Source organism: Gorilla gorilla, chromosome 8, assembly GCF_029281585.2.
Source record: "Gorilla gorilla gorilla isolate KB3781 chromosome 8, NHGRI_mGorGor1-v2.1_pri, whole genome shotgun sequence".
Classification (NCBI taxonomy): domain Eukaryota; kingdom Metazoa; phylum Chordata; class Mammalia; order Primates; family Hominidae; genus Gorilla; species Gorilla gorilla.
The window spans coordinates 122,842,143-122,870,096 of NC_073232.2; the positions used below are offsets into that span (position 1 = coordinate 122,842,143).

The 27,954-nt window shown below is 38.2% G+C and overlaps 1 protein-coding gene and 1 non-coding gene across 2 annotated transcripts in view; both read left to right on the forward strand.

Moving 5' to 3' along the window:
• Positions 1-1,317: 1,317 nt before the first annotated feature.
• The window catches only part of SMC3 (structural maintenance of chromosomes 3), a 37,956-nt gene continuing 11,319 nt past the window's right edge, over positions 1,318-27,954 (forward strand). Inside the window, exons 1-18 of the mRNA XM_031015472.3 lie at positions 1,318-1,664; positions 2,774-2,849; positions 7,531-7,569; positions 9,172-9,239; positions 11,248-11,319; positions 11,666-11,745; positions 12,458-12,536; positions 14,723-14,840; positions 15,743-15,918; positions 16,385-16,465; positions 17,207-17,371; positions 17,664-17,785; positions 18,006-18,219; positions 23,409-23,512; positions 23,696-23,795; positions 24,216-24,376; positions 24,797-24,938; positions 27,201-27,351. Of these exons, the coding sequence (XP_030871332.1) occupies positions 1,650-1,664; positions 2,774-2,849; positions 7,531-7,569; positions 9,172-9,239; positions 11,248-11,319; positions 11,666-11,745; positions 12,458-12,536; positions 14,723-14,840; positions 15,743-15,918; positions 16,385-16,465; positions 17,207-17,371; positions 17,664-17,785; positions 18,006-18,219; positions 23,409-23,512; positions 23,696-23,795; positions 24,216-24,376; positions 24,797-24,938; positions 27,201-27,351 (1,963 nt within the window). The 5' untranslated portion in view covers positions 1,318-1,649. The remainder of the gene's footprint in view (positions 1,665-2,773; positions 2,850-7,530; positions 7,570-9,171; positions 9,240-11,247; positions 11,320-11,665; positions 11,746-12,457; positions 12,537-14,722; positions 14,841-15,742; positions 15,919-16,384; positions 16,466-17,206; positions 17,372-17,663; positions 17,786-18,005; positions 18,220-23,408; positions 23,513-23,695; positions 23,796-24,215; positions 24,377-24,796; positions 24,939-27,200; positions 27,352-27,954) is intronic.
• Positions 10,193-10,294, forward strand: LOC115936144 (small nucleolar RNA U13). Its single transcript, XR_004071722.1, has one exon. It is a non-coding gene; the product is annotated as a small nucleolar RNA U13 (small nucleolar RNA).

The window sequence follows — 27,954 nt, forward strand, 5'->3', positions numbered from 1 at the left end:
TGGCCACGGCCTGTAGGCTGAGGTGGGAGGATGGCTTGAACCCAGGAGTTCGAGGCTGCAGTGAACCATGACCGAGCCACCATGCTCCAGCTCCACCCTGGGTGACAGAGCAAGATCCTGTCAAAAAAAAAAAAAAAAAAAAAAGTTAGAAATAAAGAAAAGAAAATGCTTAAATATTTATTTATTTATTTAATTTATTTTGAGACAGTCTCGCTCTGTTGCCCAGGCTGGAGTGCAGTGGCGCGATCTTGGCTCACTGCAACCTCTGCCTCCTAGATTCAAGCAATTCTCCTGCCCCAGCCTCCCGAGTAACTGGGATTACAGGCACCCGCCACGACGCCCAGCTAATTTTTGTATTTCCAGTAGAGACGGGGGTTTCGCCATGCTAGCCAGGCTGGTCTTGAACTCGTGACCTCAGGTGATCCTCCCCCCCTCAGCCTCCCAAAGTGCTGGGATTACACGCTTGAGCCACTCAACCTGGCCTATTTATTTTTTAAAACCAAGGGCTGGATAGGATTTGATCCGGGCTCCAGATAAAGGACTCCTAGGGAGATACCCTGGTTAGCAGAGGCAGTTAGGAGGCTACTAAAAATAGTTCAATCTAGAAATAATTAGGGCCAGAATTGTCTCCAGCAGCGGGCTGGGGGGGGGGGGGGGGGTGCTGGGGATGATTTGGGTAGTTATTTTGTTCTCTTCCCAGCAAGTAATTTCAGAGCAGCCCAGAGATTCATTTTCTAAACAAATGATGTTTTTTCTCCCAAGACTGACAAGGATCAGACAGACCTAGGGTTGCCACTAGCACCTAGTATCTTTCAGGCTGTTTTTCTTTTGTTTTTAAAGTGGATTAAAAGCTTTCAGCCTTACCTAAATCTTTGTTGCAATTGTACAGATCTGCCTAGATTTATAGCAGATGGCAGAGCAGAAACAGTTCCTGAGGGAATTAATCATCGCATTATTAAAACAAATTTTCGAGCATTGACAAATCCCTTCGGGGTCGTCCTGCGAGTGGGCAATTCGGAACCAGCTTGGGGCGTGCTAAGATTGTAAACGTTCCTATGGAGAGCGATAACAAAGGGGCAGCATTGACTCCGCACACAGAATTCCAAGAATCACCAGCATTCCATGTGTTCCAAGGCTAACACAGTGCGCGCGAGGTCCGCTTTTTTAAACAGCGCGGAATCACGTGGCCGACGGCCCGCTACGCTACTGGCCCTCGGAGTCTCCCTCTTGGCTTTGGCGCGGAACCTTTCCCCCTTTGTGGATGCGACCATTGGCCCCGCGCTCGGAGGTGGTACGGACCAACCCTACGGTCATAGATTCTCCGAGTGAAGCTTTTGACTAAGTCTCAGGAAAGCGTTAGCTACAGAATTCTAGATTCAAAAGAAATCCACCAAAAAACGCTGTGGAGGACTGGTTTTGCCTAAAAGAAAGAGCAGACCTGAACTTGACTCCTCCTACGCCCTGTGAAGGCTGCAAAGTGGTTCCGTCCGAGGCGCGGACTCCGCCCCCACGAGCGCCGCCATTTTGTTTGGCTGGAGGGGAGCGAGCGGCGCTTTGGGGGAGGGGTCGCGTAGGCGCCTCACCTGACCTTGCAGCCGTGCGGTTGCTGCTCCGGGGCAGGTCTCCTTCCAGGCTAGGAGCCCGGAATCATGTACATAAAGCAGGTAAGGCCTTCGCGTCCCTCCACCCCGTCATGGGCCGGTAAGGACAGCTCCTTGAGGCGGGAGTGTTGCGGCGCCACCCGCAGCCTCTCCCCTGTCTCCACAGGCTGGACCAGGGCTGGGCGGGGACTGGGGGAGAGGAGGGAGACCCGGGCCCCGCTAGTGCCCCGGCTGCGGGGTCGCTGAGAATTGGGGCCCTCCTTTGCAGCCCGGGCCTGCCCGCTGGCGCTTGTCTGGGAGAGGCAGGATCTTCGAGAGGTGTGGAAGGGCCGGCGGGCGGGCCGCTGGGAGGGACTGGGCCTTCCTGGGTGGCCCCAGAGCTGGCGGGGGCACCGCGCCGGGGCGGCCGCGGGCGGGAAGGGCTGTGTGGTCCTGCAGGGGTGGCCTCACACGGGCCATGTGCCTGGGATGTGTGGAAAGGTGGCCTCCCCGGCCCGGGGGCGGCCCTGGGGGCATTGGCTGGGGTGTCGTCACCTGTCACTGCGGGGGGCCGTTCCTCTCCCCGATTAACCCGCGAAGTGAGCGGGATCCTCCTGCTTGCAGGATACGGAGCGCCGCCTCCCTCGGTTGTTTACTTCTGTCAAAATGGTCTTCCCGCGCGGGACTCCACCACAAAGATGAGCCCAGGCACTCGGCCTTGGAGACGGTTTTCTGTTGGGTCTGTCGGGCTCTGAGCACTCCTTCTTTGGAACGTGGGCTCTTTCAGGCTGGCCGGCGTGAGTGACTGAAAGCAGCACTCGGTGGTCTTGGAGTCAGGAGAGCTGGGGCCCGTCGGCCTGCTTTATAGACTTGCTATTGTACTGGAGCGTTTAGTGTTCAGTTAAGCCCACACAGTGTTTTTGATTTTGAAAGGTCCTTAACAAGTTGACAGCATAACTCCTAAAAAAAAAAATAGAACCCAGCAGCATTGCCTTGGCAAAGATTACCGATAAAAGGAGTTTGTTTTTTTTTAAGCAGATTTTTAATCACCACTTTCCAAAATGAATTTTTCTTATATGAAATTTCGAGTTTTCTATATTGCATTAAATGAAAAACAAGGAAGAAATGCAAGAGAAAAATGTTAATTTTTTTTTTTGGGGGGTGGGTTCTCAAAAATGTTTTTTATTTACTAGGTGATTATCCAGGGTTTTCGAAGTTACAGAGATCAAACAATTGTAGATCCCTTCAGTTCAAAACATAATGTGATTGGTAAGTGTTCTTGGTTTACTCGGTCATATTTATAGTCTATACAGATAATGTAAATTCTGTCCATTTGTATATTGGCTTAAGGAGACAGGAATTGTCTTTGAATATTAAGTTATATTTTTCTGCGTGAAATAACTTTTCTGTCTTAATGCACTGATGAATTGCTTATTTTTATAAACTTAAAATGTTTGGATAAGACACTCATAAGTTATACATTTTTTATCTGGGTAGCCTTGTATGTGTGTGTAAGAGTGTTTTAAAGCATTTCCGCTCTTCTGTTCTTGTTGTATATCCTAGTGAAAATGCTGACTGTTGCCTTATTTCAGAGACAGACAATTTTTATTCACAAAGTAGATCCCAGGATTCCCCCCCACCCCTGGCAGTCAGTGTCTCTAAGGACAGACCATGTAGCTAGATTGGAAGAGCATAAACTTTGGAGCATAACAGAATGGGGTTCAAATCCCAGTTGTAGGGGGGTGGGGGCCTGGGGGAGGGATAGCATTAGGAGAAATACCTAATGTAAATGTCGAGTTGATGGGTGCAGCAAACCAACATGGCACATGTATACCTATGTAACAAACCTGCATGTTGTGCACATGTATCCTAGTATAACAACAACGAAAAAAAAATCCCAGTTGTGGCACACGTTCTTTTTCACTTTCTGAGAAGCTTCAGTTTTCTCATTTGTAAAGTGGAGATGATACCTGTCTCATAGGGCTGTTGAGAAGATTAAATGAGAAACTTATGTAAGTGTGAAGATAAAGAGCTAATGGTGATTGCCATTAACAATATGTAGTCATTATAGATTGCTCAGATTGTAGTGTGCATTTTGCTGATACAGCTAACAAAAATGTTTTCTGACATTCTGCTGAGTATTTTACAGGATAGATGAAAGGAGTGCTTCTGGACACCAGAAACACAGACTGCTGTTGACACAGTTTTGCTGTACAGAGTCCAAACTAAGTGGTATATTAGTTTGCTAAGGCAGCCATAACAAAATACCATAGACTGGTGGCTTAAACAAGATATTTTTTTTCTCATAGTCTGGAGGTCAGACATCCATGATCAGGATACCTGCATGATTAGGTTCTGGTGAGGCTCTCTTCCTGGCTTATGGACAGCTGCTGTCTTGCTGTGTGCTCACATGGCCCCATCCTCATGTCCTCATTTAACCATAATCATCTTCCAGGGGTCCCCATGTCCAAATACTATCACATTCGGGATTAAGGTGTCAGGGGGACACAATTAAGGTGTTTCAGGGGGACACAATTCAGTCTGTGGCGCGTGGGTGAGATTCACATTACTATTGTTTCCAGAAGACCTTTAGAGAATCATACTTCATTTTGTATAAAATGATAAAATTGAAGGCAGGTTTTTTTGCTCTCGATTTATCAATAGCAGCCTTGTAGTTGGGAATAAAGAAGGCATACTTTTTTTCCCCGCTTGTGCTCTATCTACTGAAGTCATTTAATTGAATTGTACTGGGGTTTTGCTTACATATAAGTACTTTCTGATTTTTTTCATCAATCAGAAAATCTTTAGAAATGTAGAAAAATAATTATTAGATTTCTGTTTTCTTTAACTTGCACCTTAAAATAAGTATCTTAATATTTCATTTGTGTGATTTTATAAATGATCTGTAACTTACTAGCTAGAATGATTACATTTTGTCTGTAAGGTCCATCAAATGCCATTATTTTAGCTGTTATCAGTTAGCTGTTTTACTTCTGTGATTGCAGCATTAGATTTGTTAATAGTCACTGTTAAAAAGGAAAATGGTTTTGTTTAACTAAAACAAATGAACCCAAGATAACAGTACTGATTAAACATGTTTTAAAACCAGACACGTTGTAAGACATAATGTAAGAAAGACCAAAAGTAGTTAGGTACTGAGATTTGCCTTAAAAATATCTGGTGAAAGCATACCACTTTGATTGATGAATGATGTTGACTATTAAAAAATATCTCTTGTACTGATGTTGGGTATATGCATCAAACATATACCTTTTTAGGGATTTTTCCCCCTAACCTTTAACAAAAGAAATACATGTTATAGAACATTATGGAAAAGCTAAAAGGAAGAAAATTAAGATAAACTATAATCCTTTTACCCAGAGATAACCATTCTTTGTTTTTTACTGCACACCATGATTCTTCAGAGATAACCATTCTTAATAATAACAGTCTATACTTGTGATTAGTCCTGGTTTCCTAGAAAACAGCACAGACAGGATTAGCTGCTAAGGCTTTAATGGGAGGTGCAGTTTGAGGGCAAGAATGAAGAGAAAAGCTGGTCATAGATTTCTAAAGAAGACACAGGTGGTTTGCAGTCATGTTGAATAACTCACAGACTTTGTGGACCCACCATGCCTTAGAAAGGTCAGATGATAGAGGAATGGATTTGGATTCTGACAAGGATTTGTTTGCTGGCACCTGTCTTTCATTGGTCAGAGTTTTCTACATCCGGCATTGATGCCTCCAAGCTTTTGGATTGTGGTGCTCTGGGAACTAACACCCGGAAGTAGTCAGGGAGTTATAGCCTCCTTTCCATGTTCACAATTCAGGAGTACCTGAATGTACTCCCAAGGTAGCTTGAATCTACCAGAGGTATTAGGAGACTGAGCTTTTCCGTTGATTGGCAGCCAAGGCCTGGGTTGAGAAAGGTGAATCTGGGGCCACATATAAACTGTGTTTACCTCAGTACATTTTTAGTCTTTGTATACATCTTTTTAATATATATTTAAATAAAAATGGGTTCATATTTAAATAAAAATGGGTTCATTTTTAAATAAAAATGGGTTCATCATATAACTTACTGGTAATCTGTTATTCTCCTTCAGGATAAATCTTGAAATATCTTTATTAAATATTCAGCATCCTTTAAAATTGCTGTATAGTGTTCCACTCTAGGAGTAATTCTTAAAAGGAAATTCTGAAAATTTCAGTTATTTATAGATGGATTGTGGTTTGAAATATTTATTCATTTAATGATAAATTGTCATCTTAAACTTTTATTTAGAAATAGTTTCAAATTTACAGAAAAATGGCCCCAATAAGAACTGTTCAGAGACTACTCATAAACCCTTTACCTAGATTCACCTGTTAACATTTTCCCCACTTGCTGTATCATTTCCACTTTTTACACACTTTTTTCCTTAAAGTTATTTACACCATGGTCCTTTACCTCTGACTTTAATGTGTACTTTCTAAGAGGAGGGATGTTCTCTTTCATAATCACAGTACAATTTACAACTTAAGTAAATTTAATACATAGTAATCTGTCCATTTTCCAGTTATGTTGACTGACCCAGAAGTGTTCTTGATAGCATTTTTCCCCCTCCAGTACAGGATCTAATTTAGGAGCAGGTATTGCATAGTTGTCATGCTTCTTTAGTCTCCTTTAATCTGGATCATTTCCACAGCCTTCCTTTGTCTTTTATAACATTGTTATTTTTGAGAATTAAGACATAAGTGATGTTGTGTCTCTCTCAGGATATCACATCTGGAGGCACATGAGGTCTGTCTGACTCTTATTGATGATACTACTTTTGATCACCCAGTCAAGGTCTAATGTTTCCACTGTGTAGGTATTATTTTTTCCTTTGCAGCTAATAAGTAATACAGGCAGATGCTTTTGGACCATGTAAATCTTGTGCTCCTTTTCAAACTTTGTGCCTGCATTTACCATCTGTTGATGACCCTTGCCTTTATTCTGACGGTCACAAAATGATTTTTCATTTCCAGCACTCCTTTCACATTTACAACTTGGCATTTGGTAATTCTCCTTCCTTACCTACTTATTTATCTTTTTATTATTGGTATGGATGCATGGATTATTTCCCCCACCAATAATTTATAATTTATTTGGCCATTTTGATGCTCAGATTACCCCTAGTTTTAGCTACTGAAAGGCCCCTTCAAGCTGGCTCCTGTGTCTGTCATATGCGTTTTTTTAAAAAGTACATCCTTTTTGGCATGACATGAATGATCTTTTTGAGATTTACTTTGCATTAAAGGTGGTAACTTTGTGGTTAATTTGCTCAGGATATTTCTGGCTCAGGATTGAGAAGACTGACATAGTTATTTATGAGTCTTAACACTGAAAATTTCACTAAACAAATACACTTAAAATCAAAAGGATTTGATACCCTTTTACGTATTGAATTGCTTATATTTGAATTTTGTTAGTCAAAAAGTACCTTAAAATTATTTATACTTTTGTGGTTCTGTGAGACTACACATGATAATATAGGGTTGGTTTTAAACATGAGAACACTTTAAGGATTTAAAATGATTGTTTTAGAACGTTAGCAATATATGAATCTTTAAATTGTTAAACATATATAGTTAAAATAGAATTATATATCCATTGTAATATGATATTATAAGAGCCAGGTAGTATATTTAGATATTCCTGTTCATTTTAAACTATTGGGTAAGAGCAAATGGATCAACTGTGAAATATCTTTAAAGAAAAAACTATTAGAAATCTGTACAAAAATTGAATTTATTTGGTGATTATAGTTGTTCTATTGGTTTCTTTTATTCACTGTTGTTTAATTTCAGATGTTAAGATGTATTAGAAAATTGGATTTTAAAAATATTGAGTATTTTTAAAAAGGTAAACAGTTTTAATTTTATTGGTTTTTATGTAAAATAACTTGTACTTTTTGAAATTTTCCAGTGGGCAGAAATGGATCTGGAAAAAGTAACTTTTTTTATGGTAGGTGTTGCTTTTTGAATTGTAAATATATTAAGACCTGGGTATCTTAGGGTAGATTATTAAAATCATTAATTTTCTGAGGTTATGTATGCATGAAACCCAAGAAATACTTTATATGGGGTTGCAGCTTGGTGTAGAGGGTTTAGAGTATACAGATCTGAATTCTGCTTTATACCCAGTGGCTGATTAGCTATGTGAGAGTGGGCAAAACACGTAGCCTCTCAAATTTTTCTTTTCACTTTAAAAATGGAGATGTTTGGATGTTTGCTCTGTCTACCTTAGATGGTTTGTAAGAATGGAATGCAATAGTATGTATGAAAATGCTTTTTAAACTTGAATGTAATATATAAATGTTATAAATGCATATTTTAAATGTATGTAAATGCAGTAGAATAGTTGATAGTATTGTTTTGGAAAATTGTTCATCTTTCTTATTTCACCTTTTTAAAAACGTTTTCTAAACCAATCATCTTTGTAAAGGATGAAGAGGTATAAAAAAACTTGAAACTGAACAGACTGTTGTCCCTTTGAAGATAGTAAATAGAGCTTCAAAAATTCTCTCTAAAGATAAATTGTATTTAAGTATAAATAGCAATGCCTCTGTTAACAAATCCTTTGAGGAGAAAAACATTTTAACAAAATTAGACAGTTAAGGAGTAGGTTGAAAAATTTGAACTTTTTAGTTGGGTAATGCTTGAGGGAAAGGGGCATTTAGTGGACTGGCTTAATAAGAGCAAAGGCTCTATCTCTTCTGTGCACACGAATCTGAAAGGCACTCTCTAGCCTGTATATCCTATTGTGGTTGTAATTTGGCAATGATGAGAGAGTGGACTGAAGTGGAAGTATTTCAGAATATCCAGGGATGAGGGCAGTGTGAAGTCTCCTCACCTCGACCTGTGTCCACAGCACACACATTAATGCTTATGTACGTACTTGCTGATGTGGGCACCTCCACCACCTCCACACACACACAGTGCCAGAGGTCTCTTGGGTGGACTGGGACAAGAACAGCTGAGTAGAGTTCCACTTCCTAGGCAGGGTGGTCCAGTTAGGTACTCTATATCGAAGTAGGAATGGCCCCTTCTTACAGAGCTCAGTATAGTATAAGAAGTGTAGTAGAAGTTGGGCATCTCAAACATTTCCCTGTATTTCCTTAGTTTTATTTCTTTTGGTAAAATATCCACTTAAGCATATTCTCAAAATACATCCTATTTTGTTAAAAAGGATTTTAACTCATATCATTTATGTCTAGTGGGGAAAAAAGCAAATACAGTGTTAACCTAATCAAGTCAGTGAGCACTTTGAGCCAGAGGTATACGTTAGTTTTGCTTGTCTGTTTTCATGTATTTCGGTGGTTTCTCTTTATTTTCTTACTTTAAGTGTTTCAATGAAAACTTCTCAGTATTCTTCTTATATCATTTCCTACCTGATTAGTCTCATGTGCAGGCACATTTTCTGCATTTCCTTTTGTCCATATGAAACAGATAATTTATATGCATTGTCTATTACCGGACACACTATGTTCTATTGAGGTGTGGGAAGTTATAAATAAGTTATAAACACTTTTTTAGGGTATACTAATAGTTGTTTTTGTATTTCCAGCAATTCAGTTTGTTCTCAGTGATGAGTTTAGTCATCTTCGTCCAGAACAGCGGTTGGCTTTATTGCATGTGAGTGAGACTGCTTTAAGACATTATTGATATTACATGTATTTTAAAAATAAATTTTCCATGCTGGTTAAAAAAGCATTTGTTCAAGTTTCAGATTCTTTGTGAACAAGACACAATCTATCTCATAAGTGTGTTACTCTGCTGTGAAATTTAGCCTAACATGTTAATGCCAGATAAAAGCCCAATTTTTATACAGTGGTTTAGGAGAAAATTATAGGATTTGCCTATAGATGGCTATGTCCTCCATATAAATGTCTTAAAGGAGACATGATATATCTCATAAGTGTTTTATTCTGCTGTGAAATTTAGCCTAACATGTTAATGCCAGATAAAGGCCTAATTTTTATGTGGTGGTTAGGAGAAAATTACAGGATTTGCCTATAGGTGGGTATGTCCTCCATGTACATTTCTTTAAGGATGTGATCTGCAAAGGCTTAAGAAGCAGGTTTGCTGAGGAGAAAGAAGAGTTTGAGATTGCAGATTAGGAACTTTAAGATGCAGAACCAAAAATTAATTGGGAACATAGAGAAACAACCATTGCAAACTAAACAACATACAAGTTGTTTGTTGTTTTAGCCATATTTGTACTTAGATAGTAAACATCATTTTCCAGTATGAAAAACAGTAGAGATGTTCTGCAACTTACAGTGGGGTTATGTCCTAATAAACCTATCATAAACTGAAAATACCGTAAGTCAAAAATGGACATTAGCCTACAGTTGAGCAAAATGATCTAACACAAAGTCTGTTTTGTAATAAAGTGTTGAATCTGTCATATAATTTATTGAATACTATGCTGAAAGTAAAAAAGTGATTTTATGGATACTCAAATTATGGTTTCTACTGAATGTAGACTGCTATCACGTTGTCATTCAGCCATTTGTTGAACCATCGTAAATTGGGGACCACCTGTATATTTACAGTAATGTGAGTTAGGATATTTTATTAAGTGGGTCCTTTTGTAATGCATAAGCACGATGATTGGGTTTTCGTGTTCATGTGAGTCATGCCTCCCTCAAACCTTGTTAGGACATTGGCACATTACCAATGTGATGTGGAAAAAAATATGAGTAATGGACTAAAGTAATTTTAGGATAGAAAATCATGAAAGACTACAATAAAATGATTAATCCTTCTGATTTGAATATTGTTTATTAAAGACTATACAGTGAAATTCCTCAATATGTCTTAACAGTGTTTCTCACACATAGGAAATTGTTTTGTTTAGCTCTTGTCTGTCTTTTCCCCTTGTTTAGTTTGAATTTGTAGCCCAGTAATCAGAATTGATTTCCTATAGAAAAATTCTTTTTAGGGTTTTCAGATTGGCGTTAAAATAATTAATAACCTCTTTGGTACAGTTCTTCATTGTATTTACTACATAGTTTCTATAATCTGGACGGTATCTGGACTTGGTACCATAGTTTTTGTGTGATAGATTGGTTTAAATGTGACACATGTTAAATGTGTATATTTCTATAATAGATTTAAAACTAGAATGTCTCAATTTTTTTTAAAAAACAGACTTTTGGTAATTATCCCATGATTTATTAGGATTTCTTTGCAGCATTAAAATGAGACTGTAAGAGAAAAGCCTCATGGTGTATTAGATATTAGCAAATAGGTAGAGTTAAATGTCCCCAGTCTTGCAGTCTAATAAAGTGGTCTGTAGAATCATATTTAAGGATATCTGACTTTGACATGTCTTGCATAGTTCTTATTTTTTATTTAGAATCAAAAGCTATTTGGTTGAGAAGTTTTGTTGTCCTAATCTAACATCTCTGCAGTTTTGGCAAGAGGGATATATACTATAACTCTGGGGATATCCCCAAAGTATGTATCCCTCTTGCCAAAAGAGCAGAGACGTTAGATAAGTGTGTGTGTGTATATATGAATCTAGCTGAAATTTTTCTCCATTGAATCAGACTTGTTATTATGCCCTAGACTTTAAGAATCCTTTAAAGGATATGAATATACAACTTAAATGGCAAATTTCTCACTTCATTTTTAGGAAGGTACTGGTCCTCGTGTTATTTCTGCTTTTGTGGAGATTATTTTTGATAATTCAGACAACCGGTTACCAGTAAGTAACTTTTTTTTTTAAAGTAATGTTGAGAATTTAATTGGTTTAGCTGATTTTCTTCATACTTTGAAACTTTTTAAGCTTTTATAATTTGTTATAATAATTACAGTTTATATACTGATTTTATCTTAAAATGACAATGAATACTCTGTTAACAAATGGGAATGTACAAACTGTTGTGAAAATTGTCTTGGTTAAGAATATTGAGTATTTGTAGTATTATTTTTAGTGAGATAATTGAAATTTTAAAATAAATAGTTATGGGCAAGGACTTTAAAATGACCTTATTTAAAAAGTTTTCTCCTTTACTATTAAATTAACTGTGGGCTTTTACATTTTTTCTTAGATCGATAAAGAGGAAGTTTCACTTCGAAGAGTTATTGGTGCCAAAAAGGATCAGTATTTCTTAGACAAGAAGATGGTCACGTAAGCATTTTTCTTTTTTAAAAAAAAATTGAATATGTACTTAAATAGAGATGGGGTATTGCTGTGTTGGCCAGGTTGGTCTCGAACTCTTGGCCTCAAATGATCCACCTCGGCTTCCTAAAGTGCTGGGATTACAGACATGAGCCACCACGCCCAGCCAGCATATTTCTTTTTCTCAATATGGAGTCTTGCTCTGTCGCCCAGGCTGGAGTGCAGTGGCGCAATCTCGGCTCACTGCAACCTCCACCTCCCGGGTTCAAGCTATTCTGCTGCCTCAGCCTTCTGAGTAGCTGGGATTGCAGGCAGGCACCACCACACCCGGCTACTTTTTGTATTCTTAGTAGAGACGGGGTTTCACCATGTTGGCAGGCTGGTCTCGAACTCTTGACCTTGTGATCTGCCTGCCTTGGCCTCCCAAAGTGCTGGGATTAGAGGCATGAGCCACTGCGCCCAGCCCGCAACTTTATGATTTCCTTACAAAAGAGTAAAAGTATTCTTTTACCTGCTTCATATATGAGGAATATTTGCTTCATCTTCAACAAGTCAACATATAGAGGATAAACATAAGAATCAGAAAGTTCCGAGGATGATACAGATGGTTTAATTACTGATCTTTCCTCCCTAATGCTATCAACCCAGGGGCTACTCTACTCATTGCTTAATGGTGCTTTAAAATTATTTATCGGAAAGTAATTTCATTGTTTGTCAACAGGAAAAATGATGTGATGAACCTCCTTGAAAGCGCTGGTTTTTCTCGAAGCAATCCTTATTATATTGTTAAACAAGGAAAGGTAAAACAATTGTATGTCCTTTTTAAGTAGAATTTGTTTTCTGAGTAATTCTTGAGTAATGAATTTGGTTTAGATTTGAGTAGTTAAGCTGAAGCAAAAATGGCCATATTCTTTTACATGGCCATAAAGTACCAAATAGGTCCATTGCATGTTGAGATGGAAGTATTTCAGCATATTAAGTGGATCTTGTTTTCCTAGTGACTGGTATTACTTACTGAAGTGAAAGTATGGGAAGACATTATTGGCTTATGAATGTTGCAATAATTAAGAATATTATAGGAATTCTATAAAAATCACATTTGAAAAACTTTCTAAAATTAATATTTTGTGTTACCTAATTATCACAAAATACTGAAAAGCTAACATTACCAGAAATCTGCCATTTTGCTACATGTTATTTTCCCTAATAGGGATGTTTTTATGTTTTTTCAGCAGCCAAACTACAAACATTTTTAGCTGATTGTTCTGCTCTCTTCTCATATACTTTCACTTTTTTTTTTGGACTAGGGAAAATTCTCAAAGAATATTCACTTATTTTATACTGTAGGCCTTTTTTTCTAGATATGTATTGGAAAGTTAGCATTTAGAAGAAGTGATTAGGAAGAATATGGAGTTTCAGTTTTAGAAAATGTGTTACTGGAAGAACAAGTTTTTTTCCGATTTAACTATTTATGGGAGATAAATTTTTTTAAATGGAGGCTGATTTGAAAGAACACTTTTCTGAGATCCGTCTGCTGTCAATCTAGGCCCTTTTACTTCATTTCAGTTTCTGCCCGTATGCCATCCTTGATTGCCTCATCTGAAAGCATTGCCGTCCCTTCACCCCTATGTGCTTTATTTCCTTAATCTGTTTTATTTTTCTTGATAACGCTTACACTGTTATGATAGTACTTATTTTCTGTCTTTTTCCATTAGAATGTAAGCTCCATGAGGGCGGGACCTTTTCTGCTTTGTTTGCTCTTTTCCAGTGCCCAGCAGTGGCACATATGTTGTAGCCATTTGAAAAATAATTTTTAAGTGAGTAAATTGCATGAACCAATATGTATAATTGGAGCATTCAATAATGAGGATCTGAAGGATGATTCTTTGATGTAGATACTTTTGATAGACCATATTTTCTTAGAGATAATTTCAATTTTTTAATGCAGTGATATCATTTTTGACATTTAGGGATACTTGTTATATATTAAGTTGCATGGCACTTAAGTTGTACCATTCTCTTTATATTTAAAGCATACCATTTTTGTCATATCATTAGCCTTCTGTATCTGTAGGTTCCACATCTGCAAATTCAGCCAACCATGGATCAAAAATATTTAAAATAAATAAAATTTTAAAACAGTACAATAAGCAATAATACAAATTTAAAAATACAGTAAAACTATTTACATAGCATTTACATTGTATTATTATAATTAATCTAGATATTAAAGTATATGGAAGGATGTGCATAGGTTATATGCAAATACTATGCCATTTTATATAAGGGACTTGAGCATCCTTGGATTTTGGTACCTGCAGGGGGTCCTAGAACCAATCCCTATGGAAACTGAAGAAGAATTGACTTTTAATATATTATTGTAGCTTTAAAAAAAAGTGTAGTCAGTGATGGTTTTCCCTTATAAAAATACTTCGTTTTTTGAGAATGGAGCTCATCTTTTATACCTTATCATATTGACTAAGAAAAAGATGGTGGTGTGAGATACTCCTTCACTTGTTAGCCCTATTCATAAAGGAGAGTTATGAATGTAACAGTTGTATTTGGATTTTATTTGGTAAATTTCATTGAAGTAAAGGAGACATAGATACGTAGGCATGCGTGCTATACAAATGACGTTAGCCAAATCATAATCTATTTAAAACTTGGCATGTCCCAAATTCAAAAGTCTGAAATACAAAATGCTCTACAATCTGAAACCTTTTGAGTGTGGACATGACATTCAAAGGAAATGCTTGTTGGAACATTTTGGATTTCAAATTTTTGGATTTGGGTTGCTCACCTGGTAAGTATAAATGCAAATATTCCAAAACTTGAAAAAATCTAAAATCTGTAACACTTCTGGTTTCTAACCATTTTGCATAAGGGATACCCAACCTTCATGTGTATTAAAAACCTTTCAACGTGGAGTTCTTCTTCTTAAACGGATGCTACAGCTATGTAATGATTATTTTTCTAAAAATTTTAGATCAACCAGATGGCAACAGCACCAGATTCTCAGAGATTAAAGCTATTAAGAGAAGTAGCTGGTACTAGAGTGTATGACGAACGAAAGGAAGAAAGCATCTCCTTAATGAAAGAAACAGGTAAAATAAATGTGATTCTGCCTTATTTTTTTGTTGCAAATTACTGTTTTTGTGACAGAGTGGCTCCATGATGGGAATATAGTAGGTGTTTAGTATATGACAGCAGTAGATAATGCTGTTATTAATAAAAATTGAGAATCCATAACACCAATGATGTTAGTAGCTTTTAAAAATATTGTGGAAACGCGCACTGACTTTTTTTTTTTTTTTTTTGAGATGGAGTCTTGCTCTGTTACCCAGGCTGGAGTGCAGTGGCGCGATCTCTGCTTATTGCAACCTCTGCCTCCTGGGTTCAAGTGATTCTCCTGCCTCAGCCTCCCTGAGTAGCTGGGATTACAGGTGCCCACCACCATACTCAATTAATTTTTGTATTTTTAGTAGAGACAGGGTTTCACCATGTTGTCCAGGCTGATCTCGAACTCCTGACTTCAGATGATCCACCTGCCTTGGCCTCTCAAAGTGCTGGGATTATTCATATGAGCCACTGCGCCTGGCTGGCACACTGACTTTTTAAAAGGAAGCTTAAACTGAGGCCCTTACTACATGTTATAAAAGAACCAGTGTCATCATGTGTAAATTTGTTCTCTGGTGCTTTTCATAATAAAGGATCTTAACCCATTTATGCCTAGCATTCCATTATTGGAATCCTAAGCTTGTGGATGTTACTTATATTCTACTGCTCAAGGTCATCGCCAAGGTCTGATTTTTCACAGAAAAAAATTTGCAACCTCCGGCATAAATGGGTTAATTGCTATTTTAGTATTTTAAATTGGGTTACCACATCACATCAAAGAAATAATGCTAGAGTTCTTAAAAATAATTTAATTCAAGGTATATTTAAGAAGTGATATTACATAAAAATCTTATTCAATTCTTCCACCTCTCTCCCCATTTCTTTTAAGAGGGCAAACGGGAAAAAATCAATGAGCTGTTAAAATACATTGAAGAGAGATTACATACTTTAGAGGAAGAAAAGGAAGAACTAGCTCAGTATCAGAAGTGGGATAAAATGAGACGAGCCCTGGAATATACCATTTACAATCAGGAACTTAACGAGACTCGTGCCAAACTTGATGAGGTAAAATATTTACCTGTGACACTTAAAATCAGATTAATTTTGTTTTTATGAATTTGTTAAACTCAGGCCGTAATTACACTTTTCAGTGATTTTAAATAGAAACTTAAAAAAACCTCTCAATGAATTTATTAGTCAGCAAGTTTTTTTAGTTCAAGGAAATTAGCCATGTGGTCCTTGCTATATACTATTATCTGAAATATAATCAGATGGTGGTATTAGGCAGACAAGATGAGAGGAAAGCCATTTTGAAGGCTTCTTGTAGTTGTAGTATATCCTAAACTACACACTTCGTACAAAAATTTAGTGCTTCAGTTTTCTAGTTTAAAATCATTTTTAAAATTTTTGTAAAAAATTTGAGTGGTTACTTTTGGTTTATTTTAATAGATATAAAAATTTTTATTAGATGTTATGAAATACTTAGTAATTACAAAATGAGTTAGATATGATAACTTGTTTTTTTTCTTAGCTTTCTGCTAAGCGAGAGACTAGTGGAGAAAAATCCAGACAATTAAGAGATGCTCAGCAGGATGCAAGAGATAAAATGGAGGTAAGATTATAAACAAGGTTCATGTTAACTTACTTTTTTCTTTTGAGACAGGGTCTTGTTCTGTCATCCAGGCTGGAGTACAGGGGTGCCATCATGGCTCATTGTAGCCTTGACTTCCTGGGCTCAGGCAATCCTCTTGCTGCAGCTTCCCGAATAGCTGGGAGCACAGGTGTGTACCACCACACCTGTCTAGTTTTTAAATTTATTGTAGAGACAAGGTCTTACCATGTTGCCCAGGCTGGTCACGAACTCCTGGGCTCAAGTGGTCCTTCTGCCTCAGCCTCCTGAAGCCTTTTTTTTTTTTTTTTAAAGACAGGGTCTCACTCCATTGCACAGGCTGGAGTGCAGTGGTGAGACCACAGCTCACTGCAGCCTTGATCTCTCAAGCTCAAGTGATCCTCCCACCTCAGCCTCCTATTTTTTTTATTTTTTGAAGAGATGGAATTTCAGTATGTTGCCCAGGCTGGTTTTGAACTCTTGGGTTCAAGGAGTCCTCCCACCTGGGCCTCCCAAAGTGCTGAGTTTACAGGCATGAGCAACCATGTCCAGCCATTATGTTTTTGACCATAGTAAACCCTTTTGTACCAGAATTATGGAATGATTACACAAGGGAGAGTAAGAGGAATTGAATATTGAAAGGACAGAGTAGTACTAAACATTAAGTGAAAGAGAATTAATGGTGTCACAGTTCTGCTATTGTACTTCTAATTGCCTTATTTTCTGTTTAATACTTTTGAATAGGATATTGAACGCCAAGTTAGAGAATTGAAAACAAAAATTTCAGCTATGAAAGAAGAAAAAGAACAGCTTAGTGCTGAAAGACAAGAGCAAATTAAGCAGAGGACTAAGTTGGAGCTTAAAGCCAAGGATTTACAAGATGAACTAGCAGGCAATAGTGAACAAAGGGTAAGTTAAAATGCTAAAAATGAAAGATGTGAATGTTCAGGTGAGTAGCAACTGTAGAAGACAGCCCTATCTGTGACTGGTATGTGTTGGAATTTTTTTTTAAGCTTTGCTACGTTAACATAATTTGTACTCAATTAACAACTTGGTACTGTCCCTTTGTTTCTTACATTAAAAAAGAGTTTCATGTTACAGGTGGGTTTTCTCATGAAGTTTTTTTCCTGAGAAAACATTTATGCTAGACCTAAATTATGCAAAAAATTTAAAGCAGTTTGCATTTTTACTTTATTTACAGAAACGTTTATTAAAAGAGAGGCAGAAGCTGCTTGAAAAAATAGAAGAAAAGCAGAAAGAACTGGCAGAAACAGAACCCAAATTCAACAGTGTGAAAGAGAAAGAAGAACGAGGAATTGCTAGGTCTGAGAACTTTCACCAACACTTTAACTTTCTACATCATATTATGTAAAACTAGGTTGTCCAAGGAGCTCAATTATATAGTAGCTGCTTTTTACACTTAATTCTTTTTGTATCATTTTGAAAAATGGCTTTATGTTTCTGTGTACAGTTGACATTATTGGTTACAATTAAACTTGGTTATTATTCTCCTTTTCATCCCATTCACTTCTATTTTGTGTAGATTGGCTCAAGCTACCCAGGAAAGAACGGATCTTTATGCAAAGCAGGGTCGAGGAAGCCAGTTTACATCAAAAGAAGAAAGGGATAAGTGGATTAAAAAGGAACTCAAGTCTTTAGATCAGGCTATTAATGACAAGAAAAGACAGATTGCTGCTATACATAAGGATTTGGAAGACACTGAAGCAAATAAAGAGAAAAATCTGGAGCAGTATAATGTAAGAACTTTTATAGCTGCTTTGTAAAAATCTTTCAGAAGAGAGAAACGTGTTTAGTTTTATCTACTTCAAGTTTTCTTTTTAAATAAGTCTACATGTTGCTCTTAAAATATATGACAGATACTTAGAAAAGGCCTGCACAATTTAATATACATACAGTTCTCTTTTTTAAAGAATATTCATGTCATTGAGCCTTTATGTAGATTAAGTATATTAAAATGTATGTATGTATTTTTAATTTTTTTGAGATAGGGTCTTGTTCTGTCACCCAATCTGGAGTGCAGTGGTACAAACACAACTCACTGCAGCCTCCACCTTCCAGGCTCAGCGATCCTCCATCCTTAGCCTCCTAACTGGGACCACAGGCATGTATCACCAGGCCCAGCAAAATTTTTATTTATTTTTTTGTAGAGACGAGGTCTTGCCATGTAGCCTAGGCTGGTCTCGAAATCTTGGGCTTAAGCAATCCTCCGACCTTGGCCTCCCAAAGTGGTGGGATTAGAGGCATGAGCCGCTGTGCCCAGCTTAAAATATGTTTTTATGAATTGGCAGCATGTGTCTTACATACCCTTAATTTAACAAGATGTCACAACATATGTCTAAAATAGCTTGTTGGTAACTTTTTTTTTTTGAGATGGAGTTTGGCTCTTGTTGCCCAGGCTAGAGTGCAATGGCGCAATTTCAGCTCACTGCAACCTCAGCCTCCTGAGTAGCTGGGATTACAGGCATGCACCACCAAGCCCAGCTAATTTTGTATTTTTAGTAGAGATGGGGTTTCTCCATGTTGGTCAGGCTGCTCTCAAACTCCCAACCTCAGGTGATCTGCCCGCCTCAGCCTCCCAAAATGCTGGGGTTACAGGCGTGAGCCACCGTGCCCTGCTGATAGTAACAGTTTTTTTTTTTTTTTGATACGAGTCTCACTGTCTCGCCCAGTCTGGACTGCTGTGGCATGATCTCAGCTCACTGCAACCTCCACCTCCCGAGTTCAAGCAATTCTCTGCCTCAGCCTCCCGAGTGGCTGGGATTACAGGTGGCTGCCACCATGCCTGGCTAATTTTTTTGTATTTTTAGTAGAGGTGGGGTTTCACCATCTTGGCCAGGCTGGTCTTGAACTCCTGACCTCGAGATCCACCCGCCGCAGCCTTCCAAAGTGCTGGGATTGCAGGCGTGAGCCACCATGCCCGGTGTAATATTTTTTTTTTTAAAACTTCATTTTTTGGTATTCCAGCATCTTATGTTACATTTAGTTGTCATGTTTCTTTTATGTGCTTTAATCTGGACCAGTTCTTCAGTTTTTTCTTGACTTTTGGGACTTGACATTTTAAATTATTTGTTATAAAGTACATATATTAATATTTATGTACTTATTAATTGTATATTATATATAATTATTTGTCCCTAATCTCTTCTTTTTTTTGGAGATGGAGTCTTGCTCTGTCGCCCAGGCTGGAGTGCAGTGGCGCGATCTCAGCTCACTGCACCCTCCGCTTCCCGGGTTCAAGCAATTCTCCTGCCTCAACTTCCCAAGTAGCTGGGACCACAGGCACATGCCACCACGCCTGGCTAATTTTTTGTATTTTTAGTAGAATGGGGTTTTACTGTGTTAGCCAGGATGGTCTCGATCTCTTGACCTTGTGACCTGCCCGCCTCGGCCTCCCAAAGTGCTGGGATTATAGGTGTGAGCCACCATGCCTGGCCCCTAATCTGTTATAGTGATTTGCCCACTTCAAGTTTTTGGTGACTCACCTTTAAATGTATCCAAAACCTCAGTGAAGTTTTAAAGAAAGAGCTGTTTTCTTTGTACTCATATTCTCACTTCACATAAAGAAAAAAATATATAGTGGGGAGCAAACACAACAGCCTCTGTAGGCATAAACAACAGGTAGGTAAAATTGCCAGGAGTGTAGCCTGCTGTTTTTGGAAGTCCAGTCGTGCTGTGGGTTTTAGTTGTGATACTTTGTGGGAGGAGTGGAAAACTTGGGTTAATCCAGGCAGTTCTTTATATGGTTAGTATAGTCTGAACTGATAGTTACACCTCCTTTCTTGAAATAAAATGAGTTTTCTCTTGAGTTTATGAAACCAACCTCAGCAGATGCCCTTTTTGAAGGTGCCTCCAGTGAGAGAATTTATTCATTTTTTGTCATGCTTGAAGTTCATTATTTTCCACTACTCCAGCCACACTTTTTGTTATCAGAATGACCACTTGTGAAGATGAAGCCTTTCCTTTGGACAGAGATGATTTTATAGTGCTGATTTTGTTATGTAAATAGCCTTTTTTTTTGAGACAGTCCCACTCTGTTGCCAGGCTGGAGTGCAATGGTGTGATCTTGGCTCACTGCAACCTCTGCCTCCTGGGTTCAAGCGATTCTCCTACCTCAGCCTCCCACGTAGCTGAGATTACAGGCGCCTGCCACTGCGCCCGACTAATTTTTGTATTTTAGTAGAGACAGGGTTTCACCATGTTGGTCAGGCTGGTCTTGAACTCCTGACCTCAGGTGATCCGCCCACCTCAGCCTCCCAAAGCTCTGGGATTACAGGCGTGAGCCACCACGCCCGGCGTAAATAGCCTTTTGCTTCTTGGTATAATCCTAAATTAATTTTTCCACAGTATATTTTTAAAACCTGCAGTATGAAAAATAAAATGTCTTTTTGGTGGTTTTATTATGCTTTATTACGGTTCATTTATGTGATACATATCCTACATACTTATCAAACTAAATTTTTAGACTTTTCTAACTTAAGTCAGTGGTATCTTGGCCGTAGCAACTGCTGTGGAGAAGGGGAAGCTCTTAGATAGTTTCAGTGCAAACTAAATGTTTTCTTTTCTCTTTTCCAGGTTGTAACGCATTTAATAAAGTCTACAAAACATTATATTTTGAATTTAATATAGGTAGCTTACTTTTATTACTGGTTCTGAGTAGCATCATGGTGTCAGAAAGGGAACCATTAGTGTTCAGATACACCTGGAAAAAAACAAAGTATGTAGGACTTAAGAAATACTGTAAGCTGCCAGGCGCAGTGGCTTACGCCTGTAATCCCAGCACTTTGGGAGGCCGAGGTGGACGGATCACGAGGTCAGGAGATCGAGACCATCCATCCTGGCTAACACAGTGAAACCACATCTCTACTAAAAAATACAAAAAATTAGCTGGGCGTGGTGGCGGGCGCCTGTAGTCCCAGCTACTTGGGAGGCTGAGGCAGGAGAATGGCGTGAACCTGGGAGGCAGATCTTGCAGTGAGCCAAGATTGCACCACTGCACTCCAGCCTGGACGACAGAGCGAGACTCCGTCTCAAAGAAAAAAAAAAAAAAAAAAAATACTGTAAGCTGTAATGCTAGTTAATAACACAACAGTCTTTGAATTGTTTAGGACTGTGAAAGTTGAAACATTAATTTAGGAAAACTGACTTTTCAAGGTTTATACTCTTCTTTTAGCACGTGTTCAGATAGCCTGGGGATGAATTAAGTAATTGCTGCAGAAAAGTTAAATTTTACATAGGGAATTTGTTAACTCTTTTATGGTTTCAGATACCACTGAGTCCCAAATTCCTTATGTGTAGAATTAAAGGGTTTAATTATCCAAGATGTTAAAAGTCATTCTGATTATCCAAGATTTTTTGAGACAGAGTCTTGCTGTGTCACCAGGTTGGAGTGCAGTGGCACAATCTCGGCTCACTGCAACCTCCCCCTCCTGGGTTCAAGTGATTCTCCTGCCTCAGCCTCCCCCAGTAGCTGGGACTACAGGCGTGTGCCATCACGCCTGGCTAATTTTTGTTTCAGTAGAGACGGGGTTTCACGATGTTGCCCAGGATGATCTCCATCTCTTGACTTCATGAGCTGCCCACCTCGGCCTCCCAAAGTGCTGGGATTACAGGTGTGAGCCACTGCGCCCGGCCGATCTAAGATTTTATGACTCAGTAGTAACATTGACTTTTTGTCAGTGGAATTAGTAGTAACATTGACTTTTGTTCATTAAAATTTTGGACAAAAAGTCAGTGTTACTACTGAGGACGAATAATTGTTAGTACTCTGTGGGAATATTTACAATTACTTTGATATCTGACAATAATTAGTTATAATACAAACAGATGAATGTAATTACTTTATGAAGCAGTTTGAAGCCCTTCCCCTGAAGGATGATCTTCAGCTTTATTTTGCTTGTCTTATTGCTTCCCAATAAGGCAAGGATTTTTGTTTGCTTTGGTCTTTTATGATTCCCCAGCTCTTCTAAGAATGCCTGGTACATACTGGGGTTTTGGTAACTTCACTAAGTGGATGAAGCGTCAGCTTCCTTAAACTCTAGCCAATGAGGCTATTGGATTTTTTCAGCTCAGTATAATCTACTAAATTAATGAATACAGTTCATTAATTCTCCTTAAGGAAACAGCATCTTACGTTAGGTTCTTATAGATTTCTTATAGGTTCTGCCAAGATTTTTAACTCATTTTTCTTGAATGTAAAATAGTTGAAAATAGTTTTTGTGTTCTGTTGTGTGTGTGTGTAGAGGGGGCAGTATGAAAGTATATAATGGACTATTATGAGAACTTAGAATTTTTTTTCTAAAATTCTGGAGTGTATATTATAGAAATAGGAAGATTTAGATCACTAATGAACAAATTAACATTTAGCAACATGTTTTAGAGTATTTAATGGTTTGTGTTTTCTGGTGGTATGCTCTTTTGCCTAAAGACAACTTTTAAAAACTGAAATGGGCCGGGCGCAGTGTCTCACGCCTGTAATCTCAGCACTTTGGGAGGCCGAGACGGGCGGATCATGAGGTCAGGAGATTGAGACCATCCTGGCTAACACGGTGAAACCCCGTCTCTACTAAAAATACAAAAAACGAAAAAACAAAAACTGAAATTGGATTTTTCAACAGCATCATTGAGGTATAATTCACATACAGTAAATTGTACATATTTAGTGTATATCATTTTTCCTAGTCAGGAAAGTGGCAAAAATAAGGTATATAATTTGATGAGTTTTGACATACGTATACATCGGTAAAACCATCACCACAGTTAAGACAATAAACATGTTTATTACCCAAAAGTGTTTTCCATACCCCTTTGTAATTCCTGCCTCACCTTTTGTCCGCCTTCCCCATCCATCTGCAACCACTGATCTGCTTTCTGTCAGTGTAGATTAGTTTCATGAAATTGAATTTTAAATTTATTTTTATTTCCATAGAAACTGGACCAGGATCTTAATGAAGTCAAAGCTCGAGTAGAAGAACTGGACAGAAAATATTACGAAGTAAAAAATAAGAAAGATGAACTACAAAGTGAAAGAAAGTTAGTATAGACTAAAATGTGCATTAATGTTTTCAGTAATGTTCGTTACTAGCTGTTATGTGGTCTTTAAGTTACAAGTTAACCGGTCAGGCTTGTTTTCTGTATTTTGATTCTAAACTGTATACTGTTAATGCATCCTCATATGTGTTTAAAATTAAAGACAGTCTACTTTTTATTTATTAGCTACTTGTGGAGAGAAGAGAATGCAGAACAGCAAGCACTTGCTGCTAAAAGAGAAGATCTTGAAAAGAAGCAACAACTTCTTAGAGCAGCAACAGGAAAGGTGGGCAGGTTCTTTTCATCACCTCTGTTTACTCTGAGTCATTGAGTTAATCGTTACTTAATAATTTTTTACCTTTCAAGGTGTAGGTCATAGGTTCCAAGTGATAAATAGGAGTCCAAATTATCTTCTAAATATGAAATGATAGAGATTAAATAGTTTTATTACTACACATACTATTAATAGCACTTTTGATGTTCAGATAAAGAGCCCATTTTTAACACTACTGTTATAGAACAGAACCTTTCATATAAGGTGTTACATGTAGTTGGCATATTGTGAGGAGGTGATGTGTTTGTTGGAGAGGATGTTTAGTTTAATCACTGGTATATTTTTAAAATGTATGGTGTTGTGGGCTCATTCCTTACCAGGAGTGCCATTGATGATATTATTTTAATATTTTTCATTTCTGACAATTTACAGGCCATTTTAAATGGAATAGACAGCATAAACAAAGTGCTAGACCACTTTCGTCGAAAAGGAATAAACCAGCATGTTCAAAATGGCTATCATGGTATTGTAATGAATAACTTTGAATGTGAACCAGCTTTCTACACATGCGTGGAAGTCACTGCTGGAAACAGGTTAAAGCTTTTGCTTGATATTTAGCATTTTTAGAAGAGGGAATAAGAATAGCTTAAGAAACAACTTTTGTAGTTTTTGTACAACATATCTTCCATTATCTTTTTATATCTCGGTTCCTTAACTTTCTAATTAAACAAGTAGCTGCTAAGTATTTGTTCCTAATTATAGAAGCCAGAACTTTCCCCTTTTGGGAGTTTCTCCCTCCCCACCATTGGAATTTTAAGGTAGTCTTATTTTCCAAAATTATTTGGATTATATAGGAAAAAACTGTTTGATGCTTAAGTGTTTATAACATTTTAAAAGTGCACACCTTTAGTCCCAGCTATGCAGGAGGCTGAGGTGGGAGGATTGATAAGTTTGGGCAACATGGGGAAACCCTGAGTACCAATAAAGATTTGTCTTACTCTGTTTATATTTAGGTTATTTTATCACATTGTTGATTCAGATGAAGTCAGCACGAAGATTTTAATGGAGTTTAATAAAATGAATCTTCCTGGAGAGGTTACTTTTCTGCCTCTTAACAAATTAGATGTCAGGGATACAGCCTATCCTGAAACCAATGTGAGTCATTGTGTGATAAGGTGTATTTCTCTTTTATAATGTTATTTTTTATCACATAGTCTAACAGGTTGCTAGTGCCCAGGCACTATACACTGGGATTCAGTGGTGTATGAGATAAAAATATCTGTCTTCCCATGGACCTTAGTGCTGAGTGGGTTTTGGGGAGGGAGACAGAAGTGACAGCTATGATTGGTGTGGTGATGCACGCCTGTAATCCCAGCTACTTGGGAGGCTGAAGTGGGAGGATCATTTAAAAAGAAGAGAAAAAAGCTAAGATATGAAACAAATCATTGCAAATGTGCAGTGTTAAAAGCGTAAGTACAGGATACTTTGAGAGCATATCTGGGAGTGACATAATTAAGGTTAGAGAGTTGGAGAAAGATTCCCAAGGAACTGTCATGTATAAAGTGTCTTGATGTACTTAGGATTAAATGAAAAAAATGGCTAGTAAGGTGATAGACTTCGGAAGCATAATATTGCTTTTGTTGGTAACAAAAGTGCACTTTAGGTGGATTAAAAATATTCTTCAGACACCATTCTTAGAACAGTATAATTGCTTTGAGGTACTTGACTTCAGAATGTTGATGGTAGTATCAGCTGTTTTACCATCCTCTGAAGTTAAAGCTGAAACCCCATGAGAATGATCAATAATTTAAGTGGAACATTAAGAATCTTGTAAGCTATCAAAGGGTCTGACTTTTTCTGCTATCACATCTACAAATTGTCTTTGAAGTTTGGGTAAGAAAAATCGAGTCTCAAAAACATGATGTATGAATGGAACGAGAGACAAAGGAGTACATGGAGCGTGGTTCCATTTACGCTGAGAAAACAAAACCAAACTTAGGGCCAGGCTCGGTGGCTCACGCCTGTAATCCCCTCACTTTGGGAGAGGGAGGTGGGCAGATCACCTGAGGTTAGGAGTTCAAGACCAGCCTGGCCAACATGGCAAAACCCTGTCTCTACTAAAAATACAAAAAATTAGCTGGACGTGGTAGTAGGCACCTGTAATCCCAGGTACTTGGGAGGCTGAAGCGGGAAAATCGCTTGAACTGGGGAGGCAGAGGTTGCAGTGAGCCAAGATCATGCCACTGTGCTTCATCCTGGTAACAGAGCAAGACTCCATCTCAAAAAAAAAAAAAAATATATATATATATATAGAACTGGGAAGTGCAAGGAAGTGATTAGCACAGTCACGGCAGTGGTCGTTTCTGGCAGGTAACCACTGTAGGTAACTGCTTTGTGATTAGGAAAGGAGCACACCCATGACTTCTGGGGTGTCAGCAGTGCTCTGTTTCTTGTGTGGTGGTTATGTTGGTGTTCTATTAATTTACACTGAATACTTAACTACATTTTTCTATATATGGGATATATTTTCATAATTTTAAAAACCCTGTTCTAACAGTTTAGGAGAGAGGAAATGAAATTTTTTTTTTTTTTTTTTTTTTGAGACAGAGTCTCGCTCTGTCGCCCAGGCTGGAGTGCAGTGGCGCGATCTCGGCTCACTGCAAGCTCCGCCTCCTGGGTTCACGCCATTCTCCTGCCTCAGCCTCCCGAGTAGCTGGGACTACAGGCGCCCACCACCACGCCCGGCTAATTTTTAGTATTTTTAGTAGAGACGGGGTTTCACCATGTTAGCCAGGATGGTCTCGATCTCCTGACCTCGTGATCCACCCGCCTCGGCCTCCCAAAGTGCTGGGATTACAGGCGTGAGCCACCGTGCCCGGCCATGAAATTTTATCTGACAGAATATTTTCCTGAATATCTAATTTAGATATATAAAATATGTAAAATTAAAACATTTTGAGGAAGTACTATTTATATTTAGCCCTTTTATGTGAGAGATACTATCGTAAGTTTTGCATATATTAACTCATTTAGTCTTCACAACTTTATAAGGAAGGTATGTATTGTCTACGATTTCGTAGATAAAGTAACTATTATCTGAGGAAGTTAAGCAACTTGTCCACAGTACACATCTGATAAATGGTGAAACCAGTGTTTGAATTTGGGCAGTCTAGCTTCAGAACCACTAAACTCTTTAGCACTATTAGGCTCTACTATTGAAAACCTTGATTACAAGAGCAAAATCACCAGGATATTCTAGTGGAATGAGTCTTCTAACTACTTCAGGGAAAACGCCAATCGTTTTGAAATATAATGGTGTTTATGGTTTATTTGTATTTCATAAAGATGTAATTTCGTAATTCTAAGTTTTTAGTTAACTGTGTTGTGATCTCTCTGTTGACAAAATTTCATTTTTAGGATGCTATTCCTATGATCAGCAAACTGAGGTACAATCCCAGATTTGACAAAGCTTTCAAACATGTGTTTGGAAAGACTCTTATTTGTCGTAGCATGGAAGTTTCAACCCAGCTGGCCCGTGCTTTCACTATGGACTGTATTACTTTGGAAGGTTTGTAATACTAATTCTTAGCTTTAAACAGATAAATTCTAACAAATCATTTAAAACATATAATCTGGCTGGGCGCAATGGCTTATGCCTGTAATCCCAGCACTTTGGGAGGCTGAGGCAGGTGGATCACCTGAAGTCAGGAGTTCAAGACCAGCCTGGCTAACGAGGCAAAACCCTGTCTCCACTAAAAATACAAAGATTAGCTGGGTGTGGTGGTGTGCACCTGTAGTCCTAGCTACTCAGGAGGCTGGGGCAGGAGAATTGCTTGAACCTGGGAGGCAGTGGTTGCAGTGAGCTGAGATCACGCCACTGCACTCCAGCTTGGGTGACAGAGCGAGACTCTGTCTCAAAAAACAAAGAGACATATAATCTGTATAATATGTCAGTTGAGCTGTATGCATGTCTGATGAATATATCTTACAGTATTTTGGAGACATTCTGGTTTTGAGAGTATTCGAAAAATTCATCCTTTGCCTTTGGCCGGGCGTGGTGGCTCACATCTATATATAACCCCAGCACTTTGGGAGGCTGAGGCAGGTGGATAACTTGAGGAGGGAATTCAAGACTAGCTTAGCCAACATGGTGAAACCCCATCTCTACTAA